This window comes from Rhodamnia argentea, chromosome 10 (genome assembly GCF_020921035.1).
Source record: "Rhodamnia argentea isolate NSW1041297 chromosome 10, ASM2092103v1, whole genome shotgun sequence".
Classification (NCBI taxonomy): Eukaryota; Viridiplantae; Streptophyta; class Magnoliopsida; order Myrtales; family Myrtaceae; genus Rhodamnia; species Rhodamnia argentea.
In genome coordinates, this window is record NC_063159.1 from 7065134 (window position 1) to 7091250 (window position 26117).

General features: G+C 39.3%; 3 protein-coding genes across 3 annotated transcripts in view; 1 reads left to right on the forward strand and 2 right to left on the reverse strand.

Annotated features, from left to right (window-relative positions):
• Positions 1-26117, forward strand: part of LOC115750563 (protein FAR-RED ELONGATED HYPOCOTYL 3) — an 874908-nt gene that overhangs the window by 301560 nt on the left and 547231 nt on the right. The window lies entirely within an intron of this gene.
• On the reverse strand, positions 574-5519 carry LOC115750537 (KH domain-containing protein At2g38610-like). The gene is made up of 7 exons (XM_030687972.2): positions 5297-5519; positions 5021-5109; positions 3984-4129; positions 1785-1901; positions 1567-1683; positions 1275-1418; positions 574-1115 (listed from the first exon to the last, which is right to left on the reverse strand). Exons 1-7 carry the CDS (start codon positions 5374-5376, stop codon positions 969-971), a joined length of 840 nt encoding a protein of 279 aa, XP_030543832.1. The 5' UTR covers positions 5377-5519; the 3' UTR covers positions 574-968.
• Positions 15026-17396, reverse strand: LOC115750536. Its single transcript, XM_030687971.2, has one exon. The coding sequence runs from the start codon at positions 16305-16307 to the stop codon at positions 15351-15353; it is 957 nt and encodes a 318-aa protein (XP_030543831.1). The 5' UTR covers positions 16308-17396; the 3' UTR covers positions 15026-15350.

A 26117-nucleotide genomic window follows, 5' to 3' on the forward strand; every position in this document is an offset into this window, starting at 1 on the left:
AAATCATAAGAAAACATACTCTAATAAACCAATTCATCAAATAATATTTTGCAGCAACAGTTTGGCATTATTGCAAGGTGACAGATATTGAAAATACTTTTTAAATTTCGTTTTCCTAAGGGACAGCAAACAGTCAGAGCCATGCATCCTACATAGGATTCCCCAGGAATTAAGATACTCTTGCATGTGCACAACAATAAATGGAACATCTTTCTGTGGCCATTGTGCATGCAGCAATGCAGGCTCTTTTTCCTTTTTTTTGTTGTTGGGTCTGTTTTTTGTTAGCAGCTTTATTGTTGTTTCTTGGGTAGTTGACAAAGCTTCAATGTTTTCAAGTGATTGAATAATGACACCACCCAGAAACAGGTCAGAACCAAAGAATCAACTTGACAGTGACCTCTGGCCTCCCAAAAATCCAACATGCCAAAAGACCCAGATGCCTTTTTGTAGGGTCAAAAGATTTTAGATGCTTTTTAGATGGTCTTCACAGATCTTGCAGCAACTTTAGACCATTTATTCATCTCTATTCAAACACGATATATGTTTAAAAGTGCACGACAAGCACTATCATTGTTAGGACAACAATTTCAATACCATATATTAACCCACAATGCGCGATATCGGTGTCTAATACAAGAATAAATCCAATGAATGGGTTTACAAGGAAAAAAACTGACCTCAAAGAACCTACACTAAAAGCCACAAACAATATAGACTATATACTTCTCCTTTTTCATGTTTTTTTTTTTTTCTGTATTCATCGTTCGCCTGTGGTTCAAATAATTAAAAACCCCCCGGGACCAAAACGAATGACTAAAATCTTTTGGAGAACACCAGCAGCTCACCATAAAGAACCGTTAGCCTATGCTTTTCGTACTTGTGCTGAACTGTTATGTACCTTAGAAGTGTATTCAGCCACGAATCTTGTAAGCAGGTAGAAACCATCAGGAACGATCTTCTATGGATTCTCAGCGTCCCGTTTTCGCACGTTTCATGCCACTGGAATTGAAAGGAGAGACACTACCGCTCGGCCCAGGACTGTCTTCTCTGAAGTTCGAGTTTAGCATCGCTAACTCACGCAATTGCTGCCTCTTAATGTAGTCCTGTGACTCATCCTGCAAGTGACAATTTCAAACTCACAAACAGCACCAAACAAATGTCTGGGGCTTGTCTACATGATGACATGTAATGAGAATGTGAAACTAACTATAATTACACATTATTAAGAGCGTAAAAGGCCACATAACACTAAATGGAAGAGATCAAGACGCTACCACGGGTTTAAGCAGTTCCTCGATAATTTCCTGAGCCTGTCTCAACCTTAAGTCAACGATATTGGCAGGTAGATCAGCTTCAATTAAAATGTGGAGTGGGTCATTAAGGTGCTCATAGCCTGGTCTTCCCCTTAGCTTCTCTTCCTTGAGGATGTAAAAGCAACAAAGTAATTATAAAGAGGGCAATTCTCTGATGTCAGAAATCCACCATGATATAATCTTCCTTCAGCTCTAGTGAAATCATCCTGAGTTTTAGCACTTGATGAAGAGTCATGTCAATGAATAGCAGTACCTTGTCTGGATCCTTGATAGAACCCTTCCCTCTGATGTACACGCGGCAGCCCGTTGTCACTTCAACCCGCTTAAGCGAATTGCCTCTAGGGCCAAGAAGCCGCCCGACAAAATTAAACTGAAAGAACAAGCAACGCAGCAACTTTTATCAATTTTAGAGTGCGTAGTCAATCTTTAGTATGGCAAAACATTGGTCCAGCTTTCATAAATGAATCTTACATTTGGATAAAGATCCACTGGAATCTCCAGGCGCAAAATCCTCTTTACAGTGTACGAACTAGGGCTTGCAGGTGTTCCTTGCCAATCCATCGTCATTCCAGGGTGTCCACTCAATCTCTGTGACAAAGCAGAGCATCTTGTGTCATGTCAAACCTAACTGGAAGGAAGGAGTTGGTTGACGATTACAGGAACAGTGGCAATCATGATACATTCCTGTGCCCTTGGAAACAAAAGGCCAATCATAACCACCGCTAGAACTTAGAAGCAAATGTCTAAAACAGCTTCAACAAGATAGTTCCATAAACTGCCCGAAACGGCAAATTTAAGGGCTCATTTCTGAAACTTTTTCTCAAAAAGACTTAGTTCTCTTGTCCAAATCCTGCCAAAGTATCAAGCGCAACTATGCCTGACTGGAGCAAAAATGATGCTCTAAGCTAAACAAAACAAGAAAAAGTAATAAAAAGGAAACAATCTGCAATTGAGTATGAAGGATGTGCTTTTGAACCCCTTAGAGGAAAAGGGTTCTGCTACATACCTTTCAGGCACTAAATAGAGCTAGTTGCTTTCTTCTCAACTCCAAGGCACATTTTCACAATGACTTTTTGATAAAAACCCGTGTCATATTAGGATATCAATTGATTTATAAACAGTGATTAATGGTACAAGCAGGTATGTAACTTCAGTATTGAGGCTCAACATTTAGACATATGAGCAACAATTTCATAGAAAGAAGAAAAGTAGGACAGATAATACTTTATTGAGAACATTTACAATTGTTGGGACATTCCTGTACACGTGTCCTTCAATATCAGGAAAATCATGTAAGAAACCATAAGTCTGAATTAAGTGAACCCTCTCACAAGCAATGCCTTTGAGTTGTTCAATCATCAAGAGTCTCCTTTCACAAGGTCACTAGTTCAATATCACTATGGAGGGTACAAACTCAAATCACTGCATTCAGAAGACAGATTTTCTTCCCTTTTGCACAACATTCGAGAGTGCTAGATCTAAGCTCCAGCCCTCACTACGGCGTGATTTCCCTTGGAAATATGTAAACCTTGATTTGTTTCCCTTGTTGCGTCATGACACACTGTCAACTAGCAAGCTGAATGTTAGCCCACATAATGGGCAGCATCAACATTTCACAACTCACTATACTTGCTCAAAGAAAATCACGAAAGTTGATATTAGACTATGCTACTAGCAGGCAAAAGAGTATCAGGTGATCCATGAAGCCCCTCTCAGCATGTAAAGAATTCCATACCTGCTTTTGTTGATTTCATAGTAAATATTAATTACTTGGCACTATAAGCAGCCGAAAACAATGCTTTGATAGGACAAGAGACAAGGTAATGTCACAAATCAAAGCATTTTCCCCAACTCACTGAAAAGCTTCTGACGAAACTTCTTAGTAAGGATTCACAGAGCATCATAATAGCATTTGAGCGAAATCTTCGTCTGTATCAGCATCAGATTGATAGTTTGATGCTTGATAATATGGTATAATACCATAAGGCCCTTTGCTAACTATTCCGAAAAGAATTGATAGAGTTTTGCATCCAATTTGAAGTTCCAACAAGTACAAGTCTTTATAATTTGCCAAACTCTAAAAAATTATCTACATAGATCTCTGGTAAAAGTTAGTAGGAGGCTTTGCATCTTAGAAATGGAAATTCATAGGATATGCACAGATAAAAGGTGAAAACAATATACGTAGTCCAACAACTACGTGAAGGGAAGTAGGCTACTACCAGCATTATGTTTTGGTAAGTATGATATCACAGAAAGTCATACACTGATAGCAGCAAAAATGTTCCAGTTCAATCTACCATGGAACACAAGTAATTCATTGAGGCAATAAGACATTCTCATTGTTCAACAAAGTTTTCTCATCCGCCTCCGGGTATCACAAGTTTTTCTTAGCCTTCTTTGGCCGCATATAAAACATACACCTCGCCAATAATCATCAGAAAACACAGACCGAGTTTCCAACTCAAACAGAGATTTCACACCCAAACTTCTTAAACAAATATGTGATGACAATTGCATATATTTGAAGCTTCCAAGAAATCCACTTACAAAAGAAGCGTAGACAGAGAAAGATAATCTTCACCACTTCAAAGTTGGCAAATGAGAAAGGACAACTGGGATAAATGCATCTTGATGACAATCTAACGCCAAGCATTGAAGTATACATACCTCCTGAGTAATACTGTTCCAGCCACTTAATCCTGTCCCTCCAACACTCATGTTTGAAGATGCCATGGGACTAGGGCTTCTATACCGTAGTCTGTCATAGTCACTGTAACCTTGGTTTGACATCATTCCAGATACCCGCAGTATCTCTGCATACAGAAGGCAATACCCCATTGTGAAATGGAATGGCAATAAACAAATCCGCAGTGCAATGAAAGAATTTGACACAAAGAAAAATAGAATGATTCAGTCATTTCGAGAGGATCACTGGACTGTGACTCATAAGTAAGCCTTTTCCCGATGAAATGGAGGGCAATATATCAGGTCAATTAGACAAAACCGATCCCGCAAAAATTCTAGGATAGTAAATAACTTTTAAAAGACAATTCAAAACACCAGTCCAACTATGTCCACACAAGAGGATATCTTCTAAACATTTGACAGCATATCCCTCGAGGTGACAGTCAATAATAAATATTCTTAAGAGTTCAACAGCGCTAGTAAGACTTCTGCCACACACATCGGATAACATCACACTAGTCATTCGATCTAAAGAGCGCTAAGCTAATTTGAATTACCAGGGTGGTGAGACGTTCTCTCGCAGAATTTTAACCCAAACCCAGCTTTGCCATTGCCCTCTCCTCCTTCCAAAGAGGCACACAAAGTCCAAATGCTGTACACTGCCGAGGCAGCCGTAAATGTAGGACCTATCTATTCCTAGAATTATTATTATCAAATGCCCATTACATCAGCAGTCAACCACAAGTGGTAATACCACCACCACCGACAGTACTGTCAATAGCTCAAAACGATCCACAGAGAAAGATGGTTAAGAAATTAATGTTCATGGATGCAAAAGTAATGTGAGAATTAATCTGTGGAGATGCAGATACAACACAAAGATATCAAAATCACTAGAAGGAACAGATTCACATGCCCAGCGGCAAAAGTATATGGCATCAAGAGCAGAAAAAACAGACCCCAAAACACATCAAGAACAGAAAACAAGATCCAAAGCAGGGAGAGAGAGAGAAAGCAACCTTGATTTAGTAGTCGGCTACATATGGGAAGGACTGGTATGAAAGGTCCAAGCTTTTGATGCTCTGCCAGCAGCTCTGCCAGGTACTGACTACACAGTTTCACAAAACCCGCCACAGATCAAGACCCAAGAAACCATTAAAGCTAAACAAATTACAACTGAAAAACAGCTACGAGATGCTTCAAGAACATGGTCAAGATTGCATCTTTTCGCTGCCTCACAGGCTAATCTTATTGATACACCGATGGGTAAGTTCCCACTTCTGAGAAAGACTCACCTGTCAACATCTGGGGTGCTCCTAATCTGTGGAGAAGCAGCTCTCGCAGGTGAGTAGTTGGGATTGTATAACCCTGACATAGCCTTTTTCTCTTTGAGGAAGAAGGAAGATTCAGAGCCCGGAACAAAAGGAAAAGGGTGGTGCTTGAAAAGGGTTTTAGTTGTTGCCGCAGCAGCTAGAGAGAAAAAGGACACAGCGCCATCAATAAAGGAGGACTGTAATCGTAAGGCAAAGGAAGCCCCGAAAATATAGAACCAAAAAATTTATAATTAAAAAAAAAAACTACAGACTCGACAACAGCTCTGTGTATTTCGCAGGTAAAGAAGCCAACCCATTTAAATTATATTTTCAGCTCCCACCTTAAAAACAGTAAAACTCGCTGACCAAAACGGGAAATTCTGAAAATGGTCAGAACAGCCGTGGAGGTAAAGAAATTACAGTAAAAAAAATGAGACAAAAAAGAATTTACAGAGGAGATTCTGAAAATGGTCAAAGCGAGTGTCTGTGTGAAGTGCAGAAAGTTCAATTTTTTTTTTTAACCTGCGGCACAGGGAGACACGTGTTCAGCATGCATCGAATCAAGAGGTCCCAAGAGAAGGAACGAGGCCAGTGGCCAATGATGTCGCCAACCCTAACTTAGCTGGAGTGTGAGCGGATCCTATAGAAGTTCCCTCCCCTCCCGAAACCACGTCGTTTTCCGCACTCTCCCTTGCCCTTCCTTTCCCAAATTTCATTTTCTCTCTCTTTTTTACAATATAAATATATAGTGTTACTAGTGGTAGTAGATTCTGTTGGTAAATACTCGTACTTTTACTTGTATTACACGTACGTACGTGCTTTTTGCATAAAAATTCTTGTCTTCCAAAACTTTGTTGAACCTACGGAACCGTTCTTTGGAAGTATAACGTAGTATACACGTATAAAACACGTGACGAACTATACTTTCGAGAAAAGTACTTCAATTTTCAATTTAGTACGGCATCTCTTCAAATAGTCAATTAATGTTGTGGGATCTCATTTATCATTTATATATCAAAGTAATGACAAGATCATGAAATATTAATACATGCAAACTTAGTTTTATTTGATTTCTCATTAGATAGAAAAAATAGCAATACAATTTGATTGATAGGTGCAAGATTTTTATAATAACTTATAAGTTGAATGGCCCCTCTTTCTATAGTTACGGTTTTTGTTGAGGTGTGGTTCACATTCTCCATCGACAAGAATGTATGGAGTCTTACTTCTGAATGTAGCTCTAATTTAAAGGTGAATCGGGATAAATATTGTATTTGAATTTTCTTCTCACTTTTAAGGGGATCATTTGACTTCCGCTGCCTCCCCCCCCTCTCTCCGAGTACCCAGTTAGTGATTATCAATGACCTTCATAATATTTATTGCATTGGCTATTTGGTTTTAGGATAACATCGTTAGCCTAGGATAAAGTTTGAGAAACTAGGAGTATATTGATTATAATAGGTTTGAATGTTGTAGAGTCTAACCGAGCGCGCGAGACTCGGGACACCACAGGGAGAGCCTGTCTGTAGTGAAACATGAGATTGAATTTGCAATTTGGTCCACCCGACCTCTGTGGACCTGGACCCAAGCAAGAGCACTGGGGATCCGGCACGAGCACCAAAGGGGTCTCAAGTCCGGCCTCGATGGACCCAAGCCCGGGCAATTATGGAACCCGGACCCGTGCCCAATTCTCCAAGAGCCCGTATCCAAATTCTTGAATCCCAAATAATGTATTTTTTTTTTTTTTAGAGAAAACAAGGAGAATTTTCCTTACAAAATGTTGAAAAATATTTTCCGAATCTTTTTCAAGTTTCAGCCAAATATCGAAAATATTATTATTGTACTGAAAAATGACTTCCTAAAAAATATTTTCCAAAAATGTTACATCTTCCGCAAAACAAACAAAGCCCTAGTGTAAACTCCCGATAACATCAATCCTATGTATTGTTAAAGTAAAATCGAATTTTTTTACACCTATTTTTAAGAAAATTGAGGGTATATATCCATGCGTATCCTGTATCGTACAATTTTCCTACCCTATATTGCCCTGGCAGAAAGGATTTACTTATAAATTATAACACCTAAGAGAAGCTATTTGATTATATTGCTCTTGCACCCCCTAATTCTAATTTAAATTGCAATGATACCCCTCTGGTCATTCCAAATTTTGCATCTTACCTCTTGTTGGCTAGCTTGGGAACCAAGAGTTATAACTCACTTTGGGCCAGACAATCAACGTTTGACAGCAATGTAGAAGTTCTGTCGAAATTTAATTACATTTCCTTTCATGTCGCCAAGGCATAGTTGGTCTTAAGGAAACTCCAATGATGAAAAAAAGAAAAAATACACATTCACTCCCATTTTTTTTTGGGGGAGAGGGGGAGGGAAGAATTTAACAGCTAATGATCCGAAGGACTATATTGCAATATTTAACGAGGAATGAGGACTGCATTGCACAAACAAAAGAGTTTAGGATTCGAATGAACTTTATACGAAGTGTTTAGGATATTCAATTTTCCGGCTAATTTTTCCCTTTTTATCGACCACACGATTTTTCGATTTTGTTGCTGAAATACAATAGAATCTATATATAATCAATTACGCTACCTCAATAAGTTCACTAACAACATCATTGTGCCCCACCCTAATTAATAAAATCGGAAGAAAAGCCAGGAAAATCAAATCATCGACATCAAAATCAAATGGCCCAATAATAGTAGCGATTGCGATGAAAATCAAGTTATCGTTATCACGGTCAGAACGATGAGAATGTGGCCATCGAATTTTGGTTTTGTCAAGGGCAAAGACGTGGTTACGCTGGAGATCATTGATGAGTAATAGAAGCACATACTAGGTCAGGAAACTTTGCAGTTCGCCGAGCGCACTCAATCCCACCCGCTATCATGTGGATCCGCCGCTTATCCGGTGTATATCATCTATTTAATCTCGTTCTGTCGAGGGAACATAAGATCGTAGTCATTGCGATAATCTCGTATTGCCGATGAGGACGCTTGATCGGACACTTGCCAATAAATTTTCAAAAGAATCCTCTCTAACATTAGTGCATGCTACCAATCCCCAACTTAACTTAATGAAATCATTGGCAAATTTCACTAAAAGCAACAACCAAACCAACCTTTTAGCTAATGCTTGGCGGGCCAAATGACAAGAATCGAACACGAGCCCATGTTGGTAGGAGAGCTAGGTCGACAAGACATTCGACAGCGATGAGCCCATGTCGGTAAGCTCACTCTCAACTTTCTTCGTTCTTCCCCCACCTCCCTTCTTTTTCCTGAAATTTTTTCACGGAATATTTTGCAAGTTCCACGGACCGGCTAAGTCTGGGCATTCAACCTGTGTATATCATGCCGACCTAGAGTAGTTTGCATGCAATTAGTGGAATTCCGACATGTCGTCTCCTAGCGAGTTATGCCTTGGGGCATCACACGTTCGAAAACCGGAGGCGACATCCTGTAATTACCTTTATAGCTTTCTCGGTCTCGGATAATTTAAAGTGCATCAGTGTTTTTGTTAATTTGGAAAAATTATTCCTACCTTGAAATGTTAGCTACCTTTAATTTTTTCCACAACCTCATCAATCGATATTTTATTATAGACAATGTGGTTTATTAAATAATCATACTTGACAGACACAGTCCTCGCTATTGATGTAAAATGATACGAACGTTGCGTGGATTAACAAGATAGCAAGAATTCCACTGGAATACTTTTCCACAGGGTGACCCGCCTTGAGATTGACTTGATACGTTCTACACTAGCAAAAGCGAACACGTACTCGAAAAGTTGACCTGTAAAGGATTTTATAAAATCAATTGTTGGAAACATATTAATTGTTGTTGACACCACATGAAGAAATTAAAGACATATATATATTTTTTCGTCTGGTTCTATCATATCATATTCTACTATACAAGCCACATTGTGTGTGCTATGTACCGTGTGCGAGTTACAAAACTCTGCTCCCTCCTCACGCGTTATTTGGAAAGAGACAAAAATTTGAAAATTGAAATCCTCTCTGTCTGTAAGGTTGTATATAAGGTAGAAAAGATTTAAATTTTTAAAATTGAAGCGTTTGAGAGGTTGACTGGAATAATCGGTTCTCGTGTTTTTCCATTTATAGAATATTTACAAGATAACTAATTGAGAATATAATGGGAAAGATGATGGATTGTGATCCCTTGAAAATAGAAGGTCTTTCTTATTTTACATTATCGCATTTATTAGATTATGATAAACGTGATATTACATAGTTAATTATTATAGTAATTAACATTTCCATAGAGCTCCTGGTTTACTTTGGGAGAGTCATAAATTTCTAGAAATCCTAGGATCTAATCTAGTTCACAACGGATTGGACCAAAAAAAAAAAAAATTGTAGTTCACAACGGATGTAATACAAAGTGAACGAAAAAGAGGTTCTTGACGCGACCAAGGAAAAAGAAAAGTTCTTCCTCTTTTCTTTCTTCCGGTCGCAAAGGAAAAAGGGAAAAGTAAACCCTCGCCTATTCCGGCAAGAAATAGAAAAATGACCCTAGTCTTTTGATGGAATAAAGGATGGCGAGGGGCGACTAACCCTAGCGGCTACTTCCAGCCGTAACGATACGGGTCTCACGTAGGACTACAAAATGTTGGTGTCGGGTTACGGTTAATTTGCGTCACTCATGACTGGAAGATTTGAGGTAGGGGTGACCCCGTCGTCACAGCCCCACCAAAATGTATCCGGATAGCCTAACATTGGGATTTTCTTGACATGCGTAATATTAGTCAAATCAGGCCGTCCAAATGAAAATACACGGTCCGATTTGAGCCACGTTTGGGATTCAAAATTTTTCTATCCCCAAAAAAATTCCCGCTCATATTTTTTCCCTTCCTTTCAATACATGATGTGGCTCAAATCAGGCCTCTATTTTCATTTGAATGTCATGATTTGAGTAATGTCATGCATGTCACGAAAATTTCAATATTAGACAATCTAAATCTCACCAAAATACCGTTTGCCAATAAGTCTCTTCACATGTGGTTATGTCACAATTAGACAACACAACACGAATTGCTCACAAATCGTTCAGATGAATCAAACCTTTAACCTAAAGGAAAATAGGCGACTCATTATTATTAGACCAATCGCCTTGGTGGTAAAGTAACAACCATCTAGTGCGAGCTAAATTACTATCAAAAGTTCAATGCACTGAAAAATCATGGCATTATTAAATGTTTGGTGCAAAATGAAAATGATTTCTTTTTTTCCATTTTAATAGTTCGAGAGCACAAGTGTGAATACTCGGCCATTTGGAGGTTATGAAACACTCTGAAAACCCCATTAACTAGTTAGTCTAGACTTCTAACCTACGTAATGTGCCTTGACCCGTAACAAGATGCATGTATCATGAGCTGGCACTTTCTCGGCCTCGAAATGGCCCCAAGCGATGCCCGGTGAGTCATCTTCGCCTGGCCGGCCTTATTTCTCGTGTTGTCCCATGGAACACTCTAGCGGATAACTTTTGCGTATCGAATCATACCACTCCCAGCTTAGCTCGGACTTCTTATATCGAGTGAGACGAATAAAACACTTTAGACACCACAACTAGTTTCGGCCTACCATGGCCTCGTCAAGAGAGCGGCATCGGCTCCCAATCAATTTGTACACAAGAAGTCAATTCCGCCTTCAGAGCTCCTAAGAGTATATTCTATTTAACCTAGAACTCATAACACAAGAAGCCAATTCCGCCTTCAGAGCTCCTAAGAGTATATTCTATTTAACCTAGAACTCATAACACAAATGGCTCTGACGCCACTCCCACGGACCCGATTACTTCTTTCCTCTCTACACCATTCACTCACCATGACGATACCACAAAACTCCACTTCAAGGTTATACGAGCACGAGAGAGAGCTTTCCCATTTGTGACACGAAACAACCGGTCCGTGTCACATGAATGTGGTGAAATTCGAGTCGACGATCTCAAATTCCTGAGTCGTAAATCTCCGATGCCCCAATCAACTACGTCAATTGCGAGGGTCGAAGATTCTGATCCTATTTAATTATTTTATGGTTTCAATTCGTTGCCTCAAGCTTCTCAAGGAGCAGTTGCCGTTTATTCATAAAGGAAAAAAAAGGGGGGGTCCATAATCTAGTCTCCATCTAGAGCTAGAAGAGCATTTAGTATTGCACATCTTTTTTACTAATCTTTTCTAAGACAGTGATGTTTTGGGGCCACGCATGGTAATACATTTTCTGACGTCAGCAATTCTATAAAAACATATATATATTCTCTGACAGAATTTAATATGGCCACATCAAGTATTGCCTCTTTTAATCTTTTGTCACCATCTGAAACATTTAAGGCTTCTCACCCAACCCGTCTTTTGCTTGTAAGCTCCCCAGCTCAATCTGGTTGATGCAAGTTTTGCATTTTTCTAGATTTTTTTTTTTTGTTGTTGGAGTGTATGGGAAGCGTTTAGTGACAATATTAATTAAATCCTTGCGCTCAATGATTGTGAAAAGGACAATCTTAGACATAATCAGACTCATTCACTAACTTACCTCACCTCTTAAGTTTTGCTTTTCCAATAGACACGCACACACACACCGACTTAAATAATGATCTTGTAGAGTGATGTATTCATATCTGTCTATATGTATGTTTAAGTCATAAGTGCCGTTTGTCTCGATTTTAATTTTTCCTACTTACCCTTTTGTCAGAATTAATATTACCCGCTACTCCCTCTTGTCGAATTACTGTCCAAACGTATTGGATGCACTCAATTAAATAATCACTTAGTTCATTTCAAAGAATGATTCTTTTTTGTTATAATCAAATCTGTAAAAACTAAAAACCATGAAGGAGCTTGGAGAAAATAACTTTCAATCCCCCATATTTCATTTCTGCCTTTTTTTTTCCCCTAATAATATAAATGGTTAGGTAACGTCCGAGTCGGTTTTGGCACACATTTGACTGGTCTATCGCGTCCGGTTTTAATTTAATTCTCTCATTTTTTTTCCTTTTTCTAAATATACAATACCAAACAAAGTTAGGAGGATGTCATGACTTGGGCTAAAATGTTGAAATTTATTTCGCAAAATTTTAAAAAAAAGTACAAAAATGGTGGGGAAGGGATTGTTTGTCCGGCCTTGACTAGCATGTCTAAGAGGTGCCAATTAGCACGAAATTGATGGTCACCAACATAAAAAATTTCCATGACTGGACAGCTCATAGCAGAGCAAAATAATAGAGCATGGTGGGTGATTAAATTACTAATGAATAATTAATCACTAATCAATAATTAATTAGTGTTGACATCATATAGAAAGCCTTGACTCACATTATTCTGATTCCTATTGGATTAAATTATGTGGAAAGGCAGACAAGAAAGCACAAAGAATCCTAGGCCAAACCAGCTTTGGACTCTCTGTGTGTGTGTGACCGAAGAGCATATGTGTTACTCAAAGCGAAAACATTATGAAATTTCAAAATCATTCTATGAATGACATAATAAACAGATTAAGATATGCCGTAACTTTGAAAAAAATGAACGAAAAACTTGTCTCTCGAGAACGGCCGGATCGTTTTCCCGCAACAATTTAAACCGGCGGGGACGGCAGTTCGAACCGTCCTTTGACTGAGTGGTCCAAGAGAATATGCCCACGGGACAAATTGAAATACAGCATTAAGCATAGTCATGGCAAAATTCCAAATTGATTGGGTTCTTTTGGAAAAGGATAGGGGGGGTTGGCGAATCATCTAATCCAAAAGTCAGGAAATGCCCATTTTGGTTTGGAAAAATACGGGCGTCTTGCTAGACCGGTTCCGCATTGAATGCGGGCAATCAGGTTTAAAATTTACGAGAAAAAAAAGAAGAGAGATCCATTTTGAATGAAATTTGTTCACGTTTAAGAATGTTTACCGAAGTAGGATTGGGAAATTTTACAATTTGCCAGCGAAACTTACGCTAATCAAGCTCCGATCACTAATCGCCGTTTTCGTAGACCTATATGTAATTTTATGGATTATTAAGGTCAATTAGTGATCATAAGTTACGTCTTTTACTATAATTTACGATACATTGAAGTGATAGGAATTTCATAATACAAAACCTATAGCAAAATTAGAGATTTCAATCATCTAATTTGCTCATATTTATGGTGTCACAAATTAGTTTTTTTTTTCTCAGGCAGTAAATTACTTCTAGCTATAATCCTCAAAATTAATAATGTACCTTCAAAAGAAGAAGATTTCTCTAGACAAAAATAATTTGTCTTATAGGGAGAATTCAAAGTGACAATTGAATTGATATTATATGATGCAATTCACCTTAAAAATAGTAATTTTCCTTAATAGCAGATTGAGTGAGGGCAGATTAATGATGATTGTAATTGCACTTACTTTTATTAAATTACTACCAAAATCTAATCTTAGAAGATACTTTAGTGTATCGTAAATGAGAAATGACTATGGCAAAATAATTTCCGATCAAGCTACTCCCAATATTTGATGGGCTAAGTTGTATTTTGTGTTTGTAAAATAAGTTTCTAATGTCGTAAATTACTTTTAAGCTTGTAAATAAATACTTGTAAATGCGAAAATTTTGTACAGATTTCCATTTTTCAAAAAAAGAAGAAGGCCTAATACCCAAAAAAACTCTTAACTTTAGCATTTGTGGCAATTGTATCCAAAACTTTTTTTTTTGTCTCACAAAAAACCTCCAACTTTTACTTTTATCCCAATTCTACCGGTCTAATACACAAAAAAAATCCTTAACTTTAGCATTTGTCCCAATTATATCCGAAACTCTTTTTTGTCTCATTAAAAAACCCTCAACTTTTACTTTTGTCTCAATTATATCCGAAGAGAATACGAAAAGCGTCGTCTTGAGTGACTCTTAATCTCCCGGCAATATGTAGGGGAAGTAAACAACATAAGAGAAGTGCGAGGCTTTTTTCATGTCAACTTTGCCGAAGTGTAATTTATCAACGACATGAAAATGTCACGTAGGATTAACTAATGGTAATTATAGACGGAAGATTAACGGTTGTAGAATTGGGACAAAAATAAAAGTTGAAAACTTTTTATAAGACAAAAAAAAAAATTGGATATAATTGGGACAAATGCTAAAGTTGAGGGTTTTTTGGTACTAGGCCGGTAGAATTGAGACAAAAGTAAAAGTTTGAGATAGAATTGAAATAAAAGTAAAAGTTGGAGTTTTTTTATGAATTTTTTTTGGATATTATTGCCATAAATGCTAAAGTTGAAGGTTTTTTTTTGGGTATTGGGAAAAAACAAAAATAAAGGAAAAATATTATGAAACTTCCAACTTGCCTCTTTTTGCATGACCTAATCAAATAAATATCAAAGTTTCGTTTTTTTTTTTTTTTTTTGAAATAGATGTGGTGTGACTCATGCTGAATGAAACCCATCTGCTTCTTCTTGTCAACATAGATGTACAAAAAAGAAAAGGTGAAATTACCATTACTCAAGCTTGAACCTCGCTACAAGATGCAGAGTACATCACAGAGGAAGGCTACATTAGAAGGATGATCCTTGCCTGGACTACGGGTTCACATGAGCTACATGATCGTAACTACCGACGAGATGAACATCTGGGATAGATCCGTTACGGTATTATCATAAGTAGATCAACTGACCCACCAACTCATACTCGAGGAATGAAGAACAAGTCACAAGATGCAGATGACAAGAATGGGGAATAACTTTATTCGATCATCGACAGGATATGTGCATTGAATGCACAATAGAACAGATTTGCGCGGGGAGCATAGCACAAAGAATCATAAGACTATGGACAGATTTTTGCAAGAAACAAGGATTTACACCAGATATCCTAAGATTACCCCCCACACTAAAACCGAGAGCCTACCCAAGGACAGAACCAACCAAAGGCACCCAGAAAAAGAATAGTTGCAAGCAGGAAAAGAAGGTATCTGGATACATGGATTGAATTTGAATGAGAAGTCGTACCGAAGTAGGAGGGGAATACTGTACGGTTTATTTTTAAGTTAGGGCACATACTCGTGCTCGAGGGCGGGTTGAGTCCTGGTGACTGTAGCTGCCGGGGCTTTCGTATCGCCGATTGGCCTCATCCTTAGAGCTTCCCCTGCTTCTGCAGCTCTTTCCATTCGCTGAATTCTCTTCCTTTTCTTGTACCTTTGCACCCAAAAGACCAGCATTGCCAACAAAATCAACAATGCCAGTCCACCAAGCACTGAAGCAACAACCACCCAAGATCTGGAACTTTTCTTTGCTTGACCACTCGGCCCAGGACTCGGACCAGGGGGTGGTGGAGGAAAGGTCGGAGATGGAGAAGGGGCAATCGACTCAATCACTATTGAGAAATGCCCCTGTTGCTTCGATGAACATGTATTTCCCGATTCTACATCGCTAAAATTGACCAAACTGCCCAAATCAAACCAAACACATTTTGGCACGGACCCTGCTGGAGCCGGTCTGATGCTGCTGAAGTGGACCAGAAAAGGTTCACCAGAAGCCCTGATATCCAACTCGGGCAAATTTGTGGCTGATAAATTGGATGCATTATAAGCAAGAAGACCCAAAACCGGAGATAAATATGTATAACCAGGCAAAGGATAGTACACTATAGACCAATTGCCAAGGTTCTGGTACACCAGAACTAGCCTCTTCACATACGGGTGCACGATAACACCTGTTGGAATCTCAAACTCTTTGTACATCTTAACACCTTTCCTCCTCAAGCTCCCACTTCTAAGCCTCATCGCGGATACAGTGATACCAGTCATATTCGACGGAACATCCCCATCATAAGGAATGCCAGTTCTCGGACGGACAAATGCCCCATAAGCATAGTCTTGTAGCATCATATCCAAAGCCCTCGCAGAATCGACATTCCCATTTGAAACATTCTGGGCTCCAAGTTCCAGAGGTCGCAACAACCATAACTGAAGCACAAGCATCGCGAGACTTCGAAGAAGCCCCATCGATGCCTTCTGCTAGCGAAGATCAGCACCGCGCACTTTTTCCGATCCCTGCTCACCCCACGAACCCAGTAAAAGGAAATACCCACAAAACTCAATCAACCTCCCCAATACAACCGACCAGCTCAGGACTCAGATCCCTAAATGGCAGAGTTGGAAAGCTTCGAGGGGTTTTTTTCCAGCACATATACCATCACTCAAATTCCATGACATCGCCGAACCGTAAAGGAAAACAATTGGATGCTGAGTAAGAAAAAGAAAACATTCCATATGGGCGGCACTCAATGTAAAGCAGCTTTGAAGGTTCAACCGATGCTCATTTCCCTTTTCTTTCCCTTTTTGGATCCTTGTAAAAGAAGCCAATTCCCACAAACAGTCAAAACCTTAATATTGTTTCCTAAAAAGAAATTATAGCCTCTTGATTCCCCCAGCATTACCATATAATCCCAACATTAAGAGTATTAATGACTCCTCCTTCTGGCTCTTCTTCAGTGACAGTCTTGCAAATCAAAACCCATGTATGGAGAGACCCCAGAATCAATCAATACAACATAATCAACTCACCCTGGAAAAAACATGAAATCTTGAACTTACACGCAGATGGGTCTTGACAAAGATGCTGTATTTCTTGATTAAAACTACGGAAAACCCAGTAATGGCGAAAAGGAATCAGTCCCACCAGATTCTTGAAGCTGAACGAGAGAAGAAATTCCACCCCCACAATGCAACAAGACGGCGCTCCCTGATCGAACCACAGGGGCGGCGGTTGAATGGATTTTTGGGATCCACTTCGCTAGAGAGAGAGAGAGAGAGAGAAAAAAGAGGTATGATTCAGGGGTTATCGTGTATGGGGCTATCTTGGAAGGAGAGTCAGGGAGACGGAGCAATCGCATGGAGGAGGAAGAAGAATCTTGAGTTGAGCAAAGGGAGAAGATAAGCTTCCCATGGCCTGGATGACAATGGCCAGTGAAGCAAGACTGGTGTGGTGTGAAACAAGAAGAAGACAAATTCTATTCCGTAATATATAAATCTTGGTGCTTGGTCTACCAGAGAGAGAGAGAGAGAGAGAGAGAGAGAGAGGATTTACAGATATGCAAAGCAAATCGATGAACCCTACTCCTACTTTTAGATTTCTGCTGTTTGTTCTCTTTGGTCTTTACACGTTTTCTCCTTTTCCCATTTTGTTTGAAATACTGGAATTTGTCCTCTGTTTTTTTTTTTTTTTAACTAGCGGCCAGAAGAACGGGTCTTAATCAAGAAATTGTCTAGCTGCTTCCTTCCGTGCGGTTGGGGATGATCATCGCTCATAAAGAAAGCACCACTTCCGGCGAAAAAGAAATCGTCTTGCTCAAATCATTGCGGCGGTGGCGGCGGCGGCAGCGGCAGCGGTGTTTGGTTCGCGGGATAACCGACCGGAGTGGAGAGATAAGTTTGGACTGCGCCACCTTGTTTTGGGTGCGGGGATCCCATTGTCGGCGAAAACAAATGTTCCGATGAGACCAGCCATTGCATTATTCAAAGGAATTGACAAATGCTTGCCGTGGGGGAAGGCGTGTACTTTACTTCCCTTCCAAAAAAAAAAAAAGCCCATATCAATTTCCTTTGAAAAAGACCAACCATGTGCGAGTTGAACATGGTGGGTGTCGGGTCGGGTCCACCCCATGATGGGCCGACCCAAAAACCGGATCCACGTTCTTTAAAGTTTTGTCAAGAGGGAAATGTTAGGGTGGATAAACGCTACTCCCCTTAAAACAAGCTATCGTGAGTTCAAGAAACGGTCTTGCTAACCTGAATTGGACTAGGAATGGGACCACGGTCGGATTTGGTTTTTTATCGATCCCCATTTGATTAGGAAACGGTCGAGCCCAGCGTCGAACCAATTCGACCGATCATTAACTGAACCGATCATCACTTTGACCAAGCTTTTGACTTTGTAAAGAGACTTTTAGGGAAGGAGGCAACATGGATCAACATTTTTAGCCTCTTGGGAGTGCAACAATATTATTCTGGGACTGTGACAGTAACATTGTTAGTCTTGATTTCGTTTTGCGCAATGTATCATGTGCGATGCCTTTCCAAAATTTTTAATTGGTGCAATTAAATCCCTAAAGTTTCGTGGAATATTCAAGGTTATTCATGAATTTCAATCGGTTCAATCATGTTCTTGGATTCCTTTTTAATTTTGGCTGTGATCCTTGTTTTCAAGAGGAGCTTCCAAATTAGTCAAGTAACACTTGCTCAATACGAACAATGTCATCGTCTTTCCCAAACTTTTAATTAGATTGGGTTAGGAGCGATATCACGATATCTGCACTAATCACCGAGGATAACCCTTCTCTTCATATAACCTTTGCAAATTAACTTGGAATCACCATTGAATAGAGTTGAGTCAATAAGAACGATCGCTTAAAGTGAACGAGCAAAGAAAATTTTATTTATTTAGATAAATAGTACAAAGGAATGGTTATTACTGGTTATTACTATTTTGCAATTTCAAGTTTGTATGAACCGTATAACTTTTTGTTTTTAATTGAACATAAATCTCTTTAGATTGGTAGCCATGTTACTAAATTTTGTCGAAGCTTACTCATACGAGGACAACCTTGAATAATTTAAAATAGTTTACCAAATTAATAAGAGATTCCGAGGATAACATTATATATAATATAAAAGTATACGAATTTAATTGCAATAGTTGCAATTTGATGAATTGTACAATGGACGAAAGTTTAGACTATCGGTGTCATCGCCCCTTTTTGTGATAATCGGATTTCATATTAAAAAGCAGGAGGATAACATCATTTTTCAATTTAATTAAATTTTTGAAAATGGAGTATGACTTCAAATTTGAGTTGATCAGTATAAGCTACTAGAGTCTCCTTAGTAGAGGAGAGAGAGACACGTAGAAAATATTGGCTACTTTAGACATGCCACGTAGATACTACATTCAACCAGTCACAGATCGGCACGTGGCAGACAGCCCCACCGGTCAGAACTTTAGAAAAGAACTGAAGCAAACGGTCTCCGTTATCTCCCTCTCCACTCGGCTGTCCCCGCCTCTCTATCCAAGTTCACTCTCTCTGTCTCCCTCGACCACCAGTCCCTCGACCAAAACCATGCCGCCGCCTCCGCCTCCGCCGTCTCGAAGCCCCTGCTGCCACCTCGTCTCTCTCCGAGTTCACGGCATGCTCTGCTCTCTCCAAGTTCACTCTCTCTCCCTCGGCCAAAACTCTTCGCTCGACGGCACCGCCACCTCCCGGAGCCGCGGCTTCGATTTGTCCTTTGTGTCCGACGAGCTCAGGTTAGGGTTTTCCCTCTTTCCAATCCAAAGGCTGAAATTGAGGGTTTTTGCCGAGTGTGGTAATTTGAAGGATGCTAAACTGTAGTGGTGAGATAGGAAAGAGTAATTTCGAGCTTTTGCGAAGGGACTTTCAAGAGTCGTTGCTTCGTCGATGGGCAGTGTTGCAGCTTGTTAGAAGCACAGTCGACCATTTGATTCAGCGCTAGAAGCGCGACCTCCATAAGAAATTAGTTTAGTTTGCTGGAGGGAGTTTGGTTTTTAACCTAAGCACGTTTAAGCATGGGAAGATTTGATAGACATCACTAATCGTTTCTTAAAAGGCAGATGTTGCCCGGGTTTTCATCTGATGTTTAGGATGGGGCCAGTTTCTGCATGAGAATAGGGATTGCTTTCTGCTTTTTTTTTCCTCAGGGACCTTTTTTCCTTCTTTGATCCTTAGCAGAGCAAATCCTGTACAGGCAGGATCTCATACCGAGTTCTCCCAGTGGCTATGCCATGTGCATAATGAAATCAACAGAAGGTAGCTTTCCTGTTTGTTCAACTCCTTTTCTTGTTTTGGTCTTCCAGATAATCAAGAACGGGCAGTCTATATATAAAAACATCTAAACACTCTCCAGATAATCAAGAATGGACAGTCTATATACAAAACATCTAGACACTCTCGAGACCAGGGGATGCTTTCGCTAGAGAATGCCACCTAATGGATACAGGATTCAGTTTTGGCATGTTTTGATCCCTTTCGATCTCTTGGCCTACCGTTGGATGTTCATACTGGTCTTGGTTCAGCGGCAGTTCCTCGGTTTCTCGTTGTTATTGTCGTGACCAAACCTAGATTTACACAAAAAGATTGGATACATATATTTCTTCAATTTTGGTGGGAAGGGGATGCGTGCATGTTATTTTGAAATTCGTATAATCTCTCATATATAGGCATGTATATATTAGGTTAACTGTGTTGGAATGTTTGGCAGAAGCATCTATCACAATTGCTTGAGAACTGAGACATTTGGATGCATTGTCCCACAATTGGTCCAGGCACGTATGATGTAAGTCTTGAGCATGTCATAAATACTAAATATTGCTTTGACCTGAAAAAGAATCATGACAAAGCACCTTTATTAAAAGGAGAAAGTAGAGTTGAAAGAGTTAACTGTACCCTTGGTCCATTAAGCTCAAAAAAGAGGCCTAGATTCATTCTTTGACATAGGGAGATGGCATTCAAGGTAAAATGATATAGAGATAGATGGCGAGATTGCATCTCCCTAATTAGCTCCTCTGCGGCTTCAAGGTTTTCAACCTGCCAAAGTCCATTGTTGTTGTCCCCCTTTGAGCATTTCTCAGAAAAAGCATCTTTGACTTGTCAACTCTTCCCTCTTTGCAGTATCCGTCGATCAACGTGTTATAACTAATAACATCAGGTGCGCAGCCTCTTTCACTCATCAAATCAAGCACTTTCATAGCATCCCTCATTCTATTTTGCAGACAATAACCATTCATCAATCGATCGGTCCAAGATTATTTTATTCTTTAAATCTCTTTAAATTCTCTTCTAAGGTCATGGATATTTTGCCAATAAGATTAAAATCCCAGAAAGAACAGAAATCTGGGACCAGCACAGCCCATGTTGGACGTCTTCTCAATGGGGCCGAAGACAAAGCCATGCTAGGGAAGGATGATCAATCTGCATCAACTTCAACACATGGGATTCCTGGCCGAACAGTCGTGCTATCTTAACTAGTGGTTATGACCTGTTTGTGGATGCATGATAAGAGTGAGGCAAGCCCTTTCGTTTTTCATGAGAGGGCTAAAAATGGTTGGATTGATGTAATGAATTGAGTTTAGCGTACAACAATATCAATTTCTTTTATAACTTAACAAGGTGTGTGCCAAAGATCGATGCGAGTGTACTCGCTCGCTGGTTCCGTGGCCAAGTTGCTCAAAAGAATTCATCCATAATGATATTTGCTTGCACAAAGGTTTGTTACACTTTCTTGAGGACTATGAACTATTGTGGAGATTAAGTCGATCCCATCATGTGCGAGTGAAATACGGTGGATATCGAGTCGGGTCTGCCCGTGATGCGTTGACAGAAAAATTCGACCCATTTTCTTTGAATTTATTTTCTAGAGGGAACCGTGCACAACTCTTCTCAAAACATTCCGTCACGAGTTAGAAAAGGAGGGAGGTGGTTCGATATAAGGGCTGACTAATTATCATCTGGACATAAAAGGTTGTCATCCAGCCTTAGACAAGAGGAAGAGAGGGAGAAGAAAAATGTCTTCATCAATGCAAATTATTTCAAGCGAGAATAAACTTGAATTCAACCAAGCATGTGGCATGGTTGGGTATGGAAACTTGGGCGCTTTGGATTCGTGATTTTGTCTTCGGCCATTGGTAACACGTGCATTAGTGAAAACGATCATTGATCATGGATGCACAAGGCGCGATCCCGCAAACCTTGAAATCCGACCAACTGATTCGATTGATTGGACCGGGAGCCGGACCATGGTCTGATTTGGTTTTGCCTCAACCCCCCGTTTGGTCAAGAAAGGGCCGAACCCAGCTTCGAACCAATTGGACCAGTCATTTAGCGAATCGATCATCACTTTGACCAAGCTTTCGACTTTGTAAAGGGAATAGTAGGGAAGGAGGCAATGTGGATCAACATCCTTAGCCTGTTGGAAGTGCAATAATATTATTATGGGACTGTCACGACAACAGTGTTAGTCCTGATTTTCTTTTTGCCCAATGCATTATGGGCAATGCCTTTCCAAAATTTTTAATTTTGGTGCAATTAAGTCCCTCAAGTTTTGTGAGGCTATTCATGAATTTCAATAGGTTCAATCATGTTCTTGGATTCTTTTTTAATGTCTTTAAAGAAGAGCTTCCAAATTAGTAAAATATCATTTGCTCAATACTTACAACGTCGCCAATAGGCATGCGGCCTTGCCGGTAAGGGATTTTTGGGGGGGCGGGGGTGTGGACGCTAGTATCATAGGCATGTGATTCAACTTTCGCGCTCTATATATAGTCATAGCAAAAGTCAAAGAGATGAGATTTAGCATGAGGGTAACATCATTATTCAGTTTAATTATATTTTTGGGAATGGAGTATGACTTCAAATTTGAGTCGATGAGTGTTAGCTACACACATACGGCCCCCGAACTTTGACTTAATATATAATGTGATCCCCGAACTTTTAATTTGACCAATATTGCCCATGCACTTTAACCCAATGCGCAGTATGATCCATAAACTTTCAATTTGTTCAATGTAGTCCCCGAATTTTTGAAACTTGTTCAACTTAATCCTTGAATTATATAAAGATATTCAATGTAGCCCTTCTATTAATTCAAGTTTAGTTATGACTTTGAACAATTTTTTATAGTTCAAGCACTAAGTTGAACATGTTTCGAAAGTTCAAGGATCATATTAATCAAATTAATATTTCAAGGACCATATTACATGCTGGGTGAAAGCTTAGGGATCATATTGTTCAAATTAAAAATTCGGCGACTATATTACATATTTCATCAAAGTTCAGGGGTTGTTTGTGTCATTATCCCTTTTTTTGTTTTTTCAATTCATCGAACATTAAAATGACAAACAGAGGATATTGGTTTCCAAATATAGTAGGGAGGGTCCTCGTCAAGCTCTGCTTTTGCTAGCCGATACGCAATTCGATTTGTTTCACGAGAACTAATGGCCCACTTCAATGCACCGGGCTAACGTCGTCGCAGAGCTTTGACGATGGTGACGAGGCGATTTCCGATCTGGCAAATGCCGTGACATCTCGGCGGAGGAATCCCGACAAATTCCAGCCACGGGCTCCCTCCGTTTCCCCTGCCGCCGGCGACCCATCAACGTTAAAATTCGAAGAGCCTGTCTTCGGTGGGTCCCCATTGCTCGGGTAAGGTGCTCCCTCGAGTTCTTCAGATTCATCTGCTGATGAAGCGTACGTCCTAGATTATGTCCTAGCACAAAGAGTGGCCTCCAAAGCATATACAGTAGACCAATATGAATCGTACGTCGCGTTTGTAGATTGTCCAACTTCCCGATCCGATGGTCTGACGGTTGACCCATGAACCAAGAGTTAACGTCTGACTTCATGTCTTTGTCTAGCAAGGTCGATTCTGGATGATGGTGATGCTTCGTTGATTGAAGTGTGCATGTGGTGAACAAAGTTCATGGAGAATGAGCAGCGATTTCTCTCATTTTGTTTTCCTTTCTTTGTTGCGATGCATCGTTAATGCCGACGAATCATGCATATTTGTGTTATAAATTCGTATTAGCCTACTGTATATGCTTTGGAGGCCACTCTTTGTGCTAAAGTTTCGCCAAAATGGTTAGTGTGGACTCTCGCCTGTTGATAGGAATTTCCTCTTTTTGACGATTTCAATTTCAAACGTTTATTTAAACATATTCCGCTCATTAAAACCACCTGCAAAAAAAAGGAGAGAGAGAGAGAGAGCATTGGATATAATGATCACAAGATTTGTCAACCATTAAACTAAAACATCATGCCATAGAACCATAAACTTTGAGTAATTTGCTATTGCCAAGTTTGGTAAGTTAATGTAAAAGTTAATAAAAGGTAGATGGAAAGGATATGTGATTGACTACAATATTATTCTTGAATTGCAACAAGGACACTATAGTTTTGAATTTCTTATTCAGTGGGTGATATCGAATATCTTTTCGGATCTTTTAATAAGTGCGTCTAAGTTTTCAATAGAGCATTGAATTATCTTTTAACGTTCGATATGATCTTTGTTTCAAAGAAAAAGCTTCTCACTTAGTAACAGATCTATCACCCAATACAAACCAGGGAAAAGGATAGCATACATACACTGACTATTATACAACGCCAACTTTGATGGCAAAATCTTGCAAACGGTTATCTAAGTGCTGCTATTTTTCAAAGAGCGATTATTTAATTGATATTAGCGATGAAATATCCAATGCGGCTCACCAGAATCATTTAATGGGACACTTTTAAAAGGTTGTGACACTAAATTGATGGTTTATTAAGTGTCGGCTACTAAAGTTATTGTTTTTAAAGTTTTAACCCAAAACCTTTTACCATTTGTTCGTTTGTAATTTTTTTTTTAATAATCGAGGTTTCCCACGTGTAATGGATTATTTCTCGGGATAGTGGGGGTATGAGTGCCAATGCCACCAGTTAAGTCCCCTAAGACGCGGCCGGGAAGATTCGAACTTGGGATCTCATCGGTTAGGTTGACGTGTAATTTATGTAATCTATAGCTTAGTTAAACGCATGTATTTTTCAAAGTTGAGAAATTGGGGTTAAATTAGTTCCCAAAAGCAGAGCTATACGGGGAAGTGAAGAAAAGTTTACTTTGCTTCCCTCATTGTCTTTTGCAGGAAAACAAATAAATCTTTGTGATTTTAAATGAAACAATCTTGAGAGAATGTTTTACTTTATGATCTTGACTTTTGAGTCTAATAAAACTAAGAAAAATAGGGGTGAAGTTAGGAAAATATTTGCTTTTGGCACATGTCGCCAGTTCGTTAAATTTCTAAACTAAAAAAAATTTGGAGCAAAATAACTCGTAAATGATCAATTTGGGGTCGAAACTCCATGAGCGATAACTTCAATACCAAAACCTTTATAAAATGTTCAATTAAGTGATTTCGACAAGCCGAGCCACGTCGGATTTTACAGCAAATTAAAATATTAGAGCCGCTTAAATGGTCGATTTTATAAATGGATTAATATCACAAAAAGTCCGAAATTTAGTACACCCGTGATGAATTTATTCAAAATTATTTTTTTTATCACGAAAAATTCTAAATTAGTATACTGCGACAAATTTATTCCAGATCGCAAATTTAACCCATTATAAATTGGGGCACTTAAATGACATGTTCATGGAGACATGAACGGAGTAGCATCGTGGGACCGCTTAGAGGTGAGCATGGTTTCGGGGTAGAACCGAGAACTTGGAATCGGAACCTGTATGATCCGGTGCGGTTCCGGGTTCCAATGTATGTAGGGTAGGTTCTAGGTTCCAAAAATTGAGGGGACTGCTTAGAGGTGAGCATGGTTTCGGGGTAGAATCGAGAACTTGGAACCGGAACCTGTATGATCCGGTGCGGTTCCAGGTTCCAATGTATATAGGGTAGGTTCTAGGTTCCAAAAATTGAGGATCCTGTTCCAACGGGTAGGTTCCACTACATAGAACCTAGAACCCGGAACCTGGACCCTAGATTCTGAAATAAATTTTTATATTTTTCTTGGTATATATTTTTGCACAATTATACAATGTTCTATGGCATCCGATGATGAATGTATGATTTGGAGCCAAAAAAATTTTTAGGTTTCGTGTTCCGATGGATTGGTTTCGGGTTTTAAATGTAACATGTACTGAGTCTAAAATCACTCACCTTTACTTTCTCTTAGATGTTATAGCGTTCGTTCTCATTTTGCTTAATTAAAAATGAAAAAATAAAAGAAAATAAAAGAAATTGATAAGTTCTCGGGTACTCTG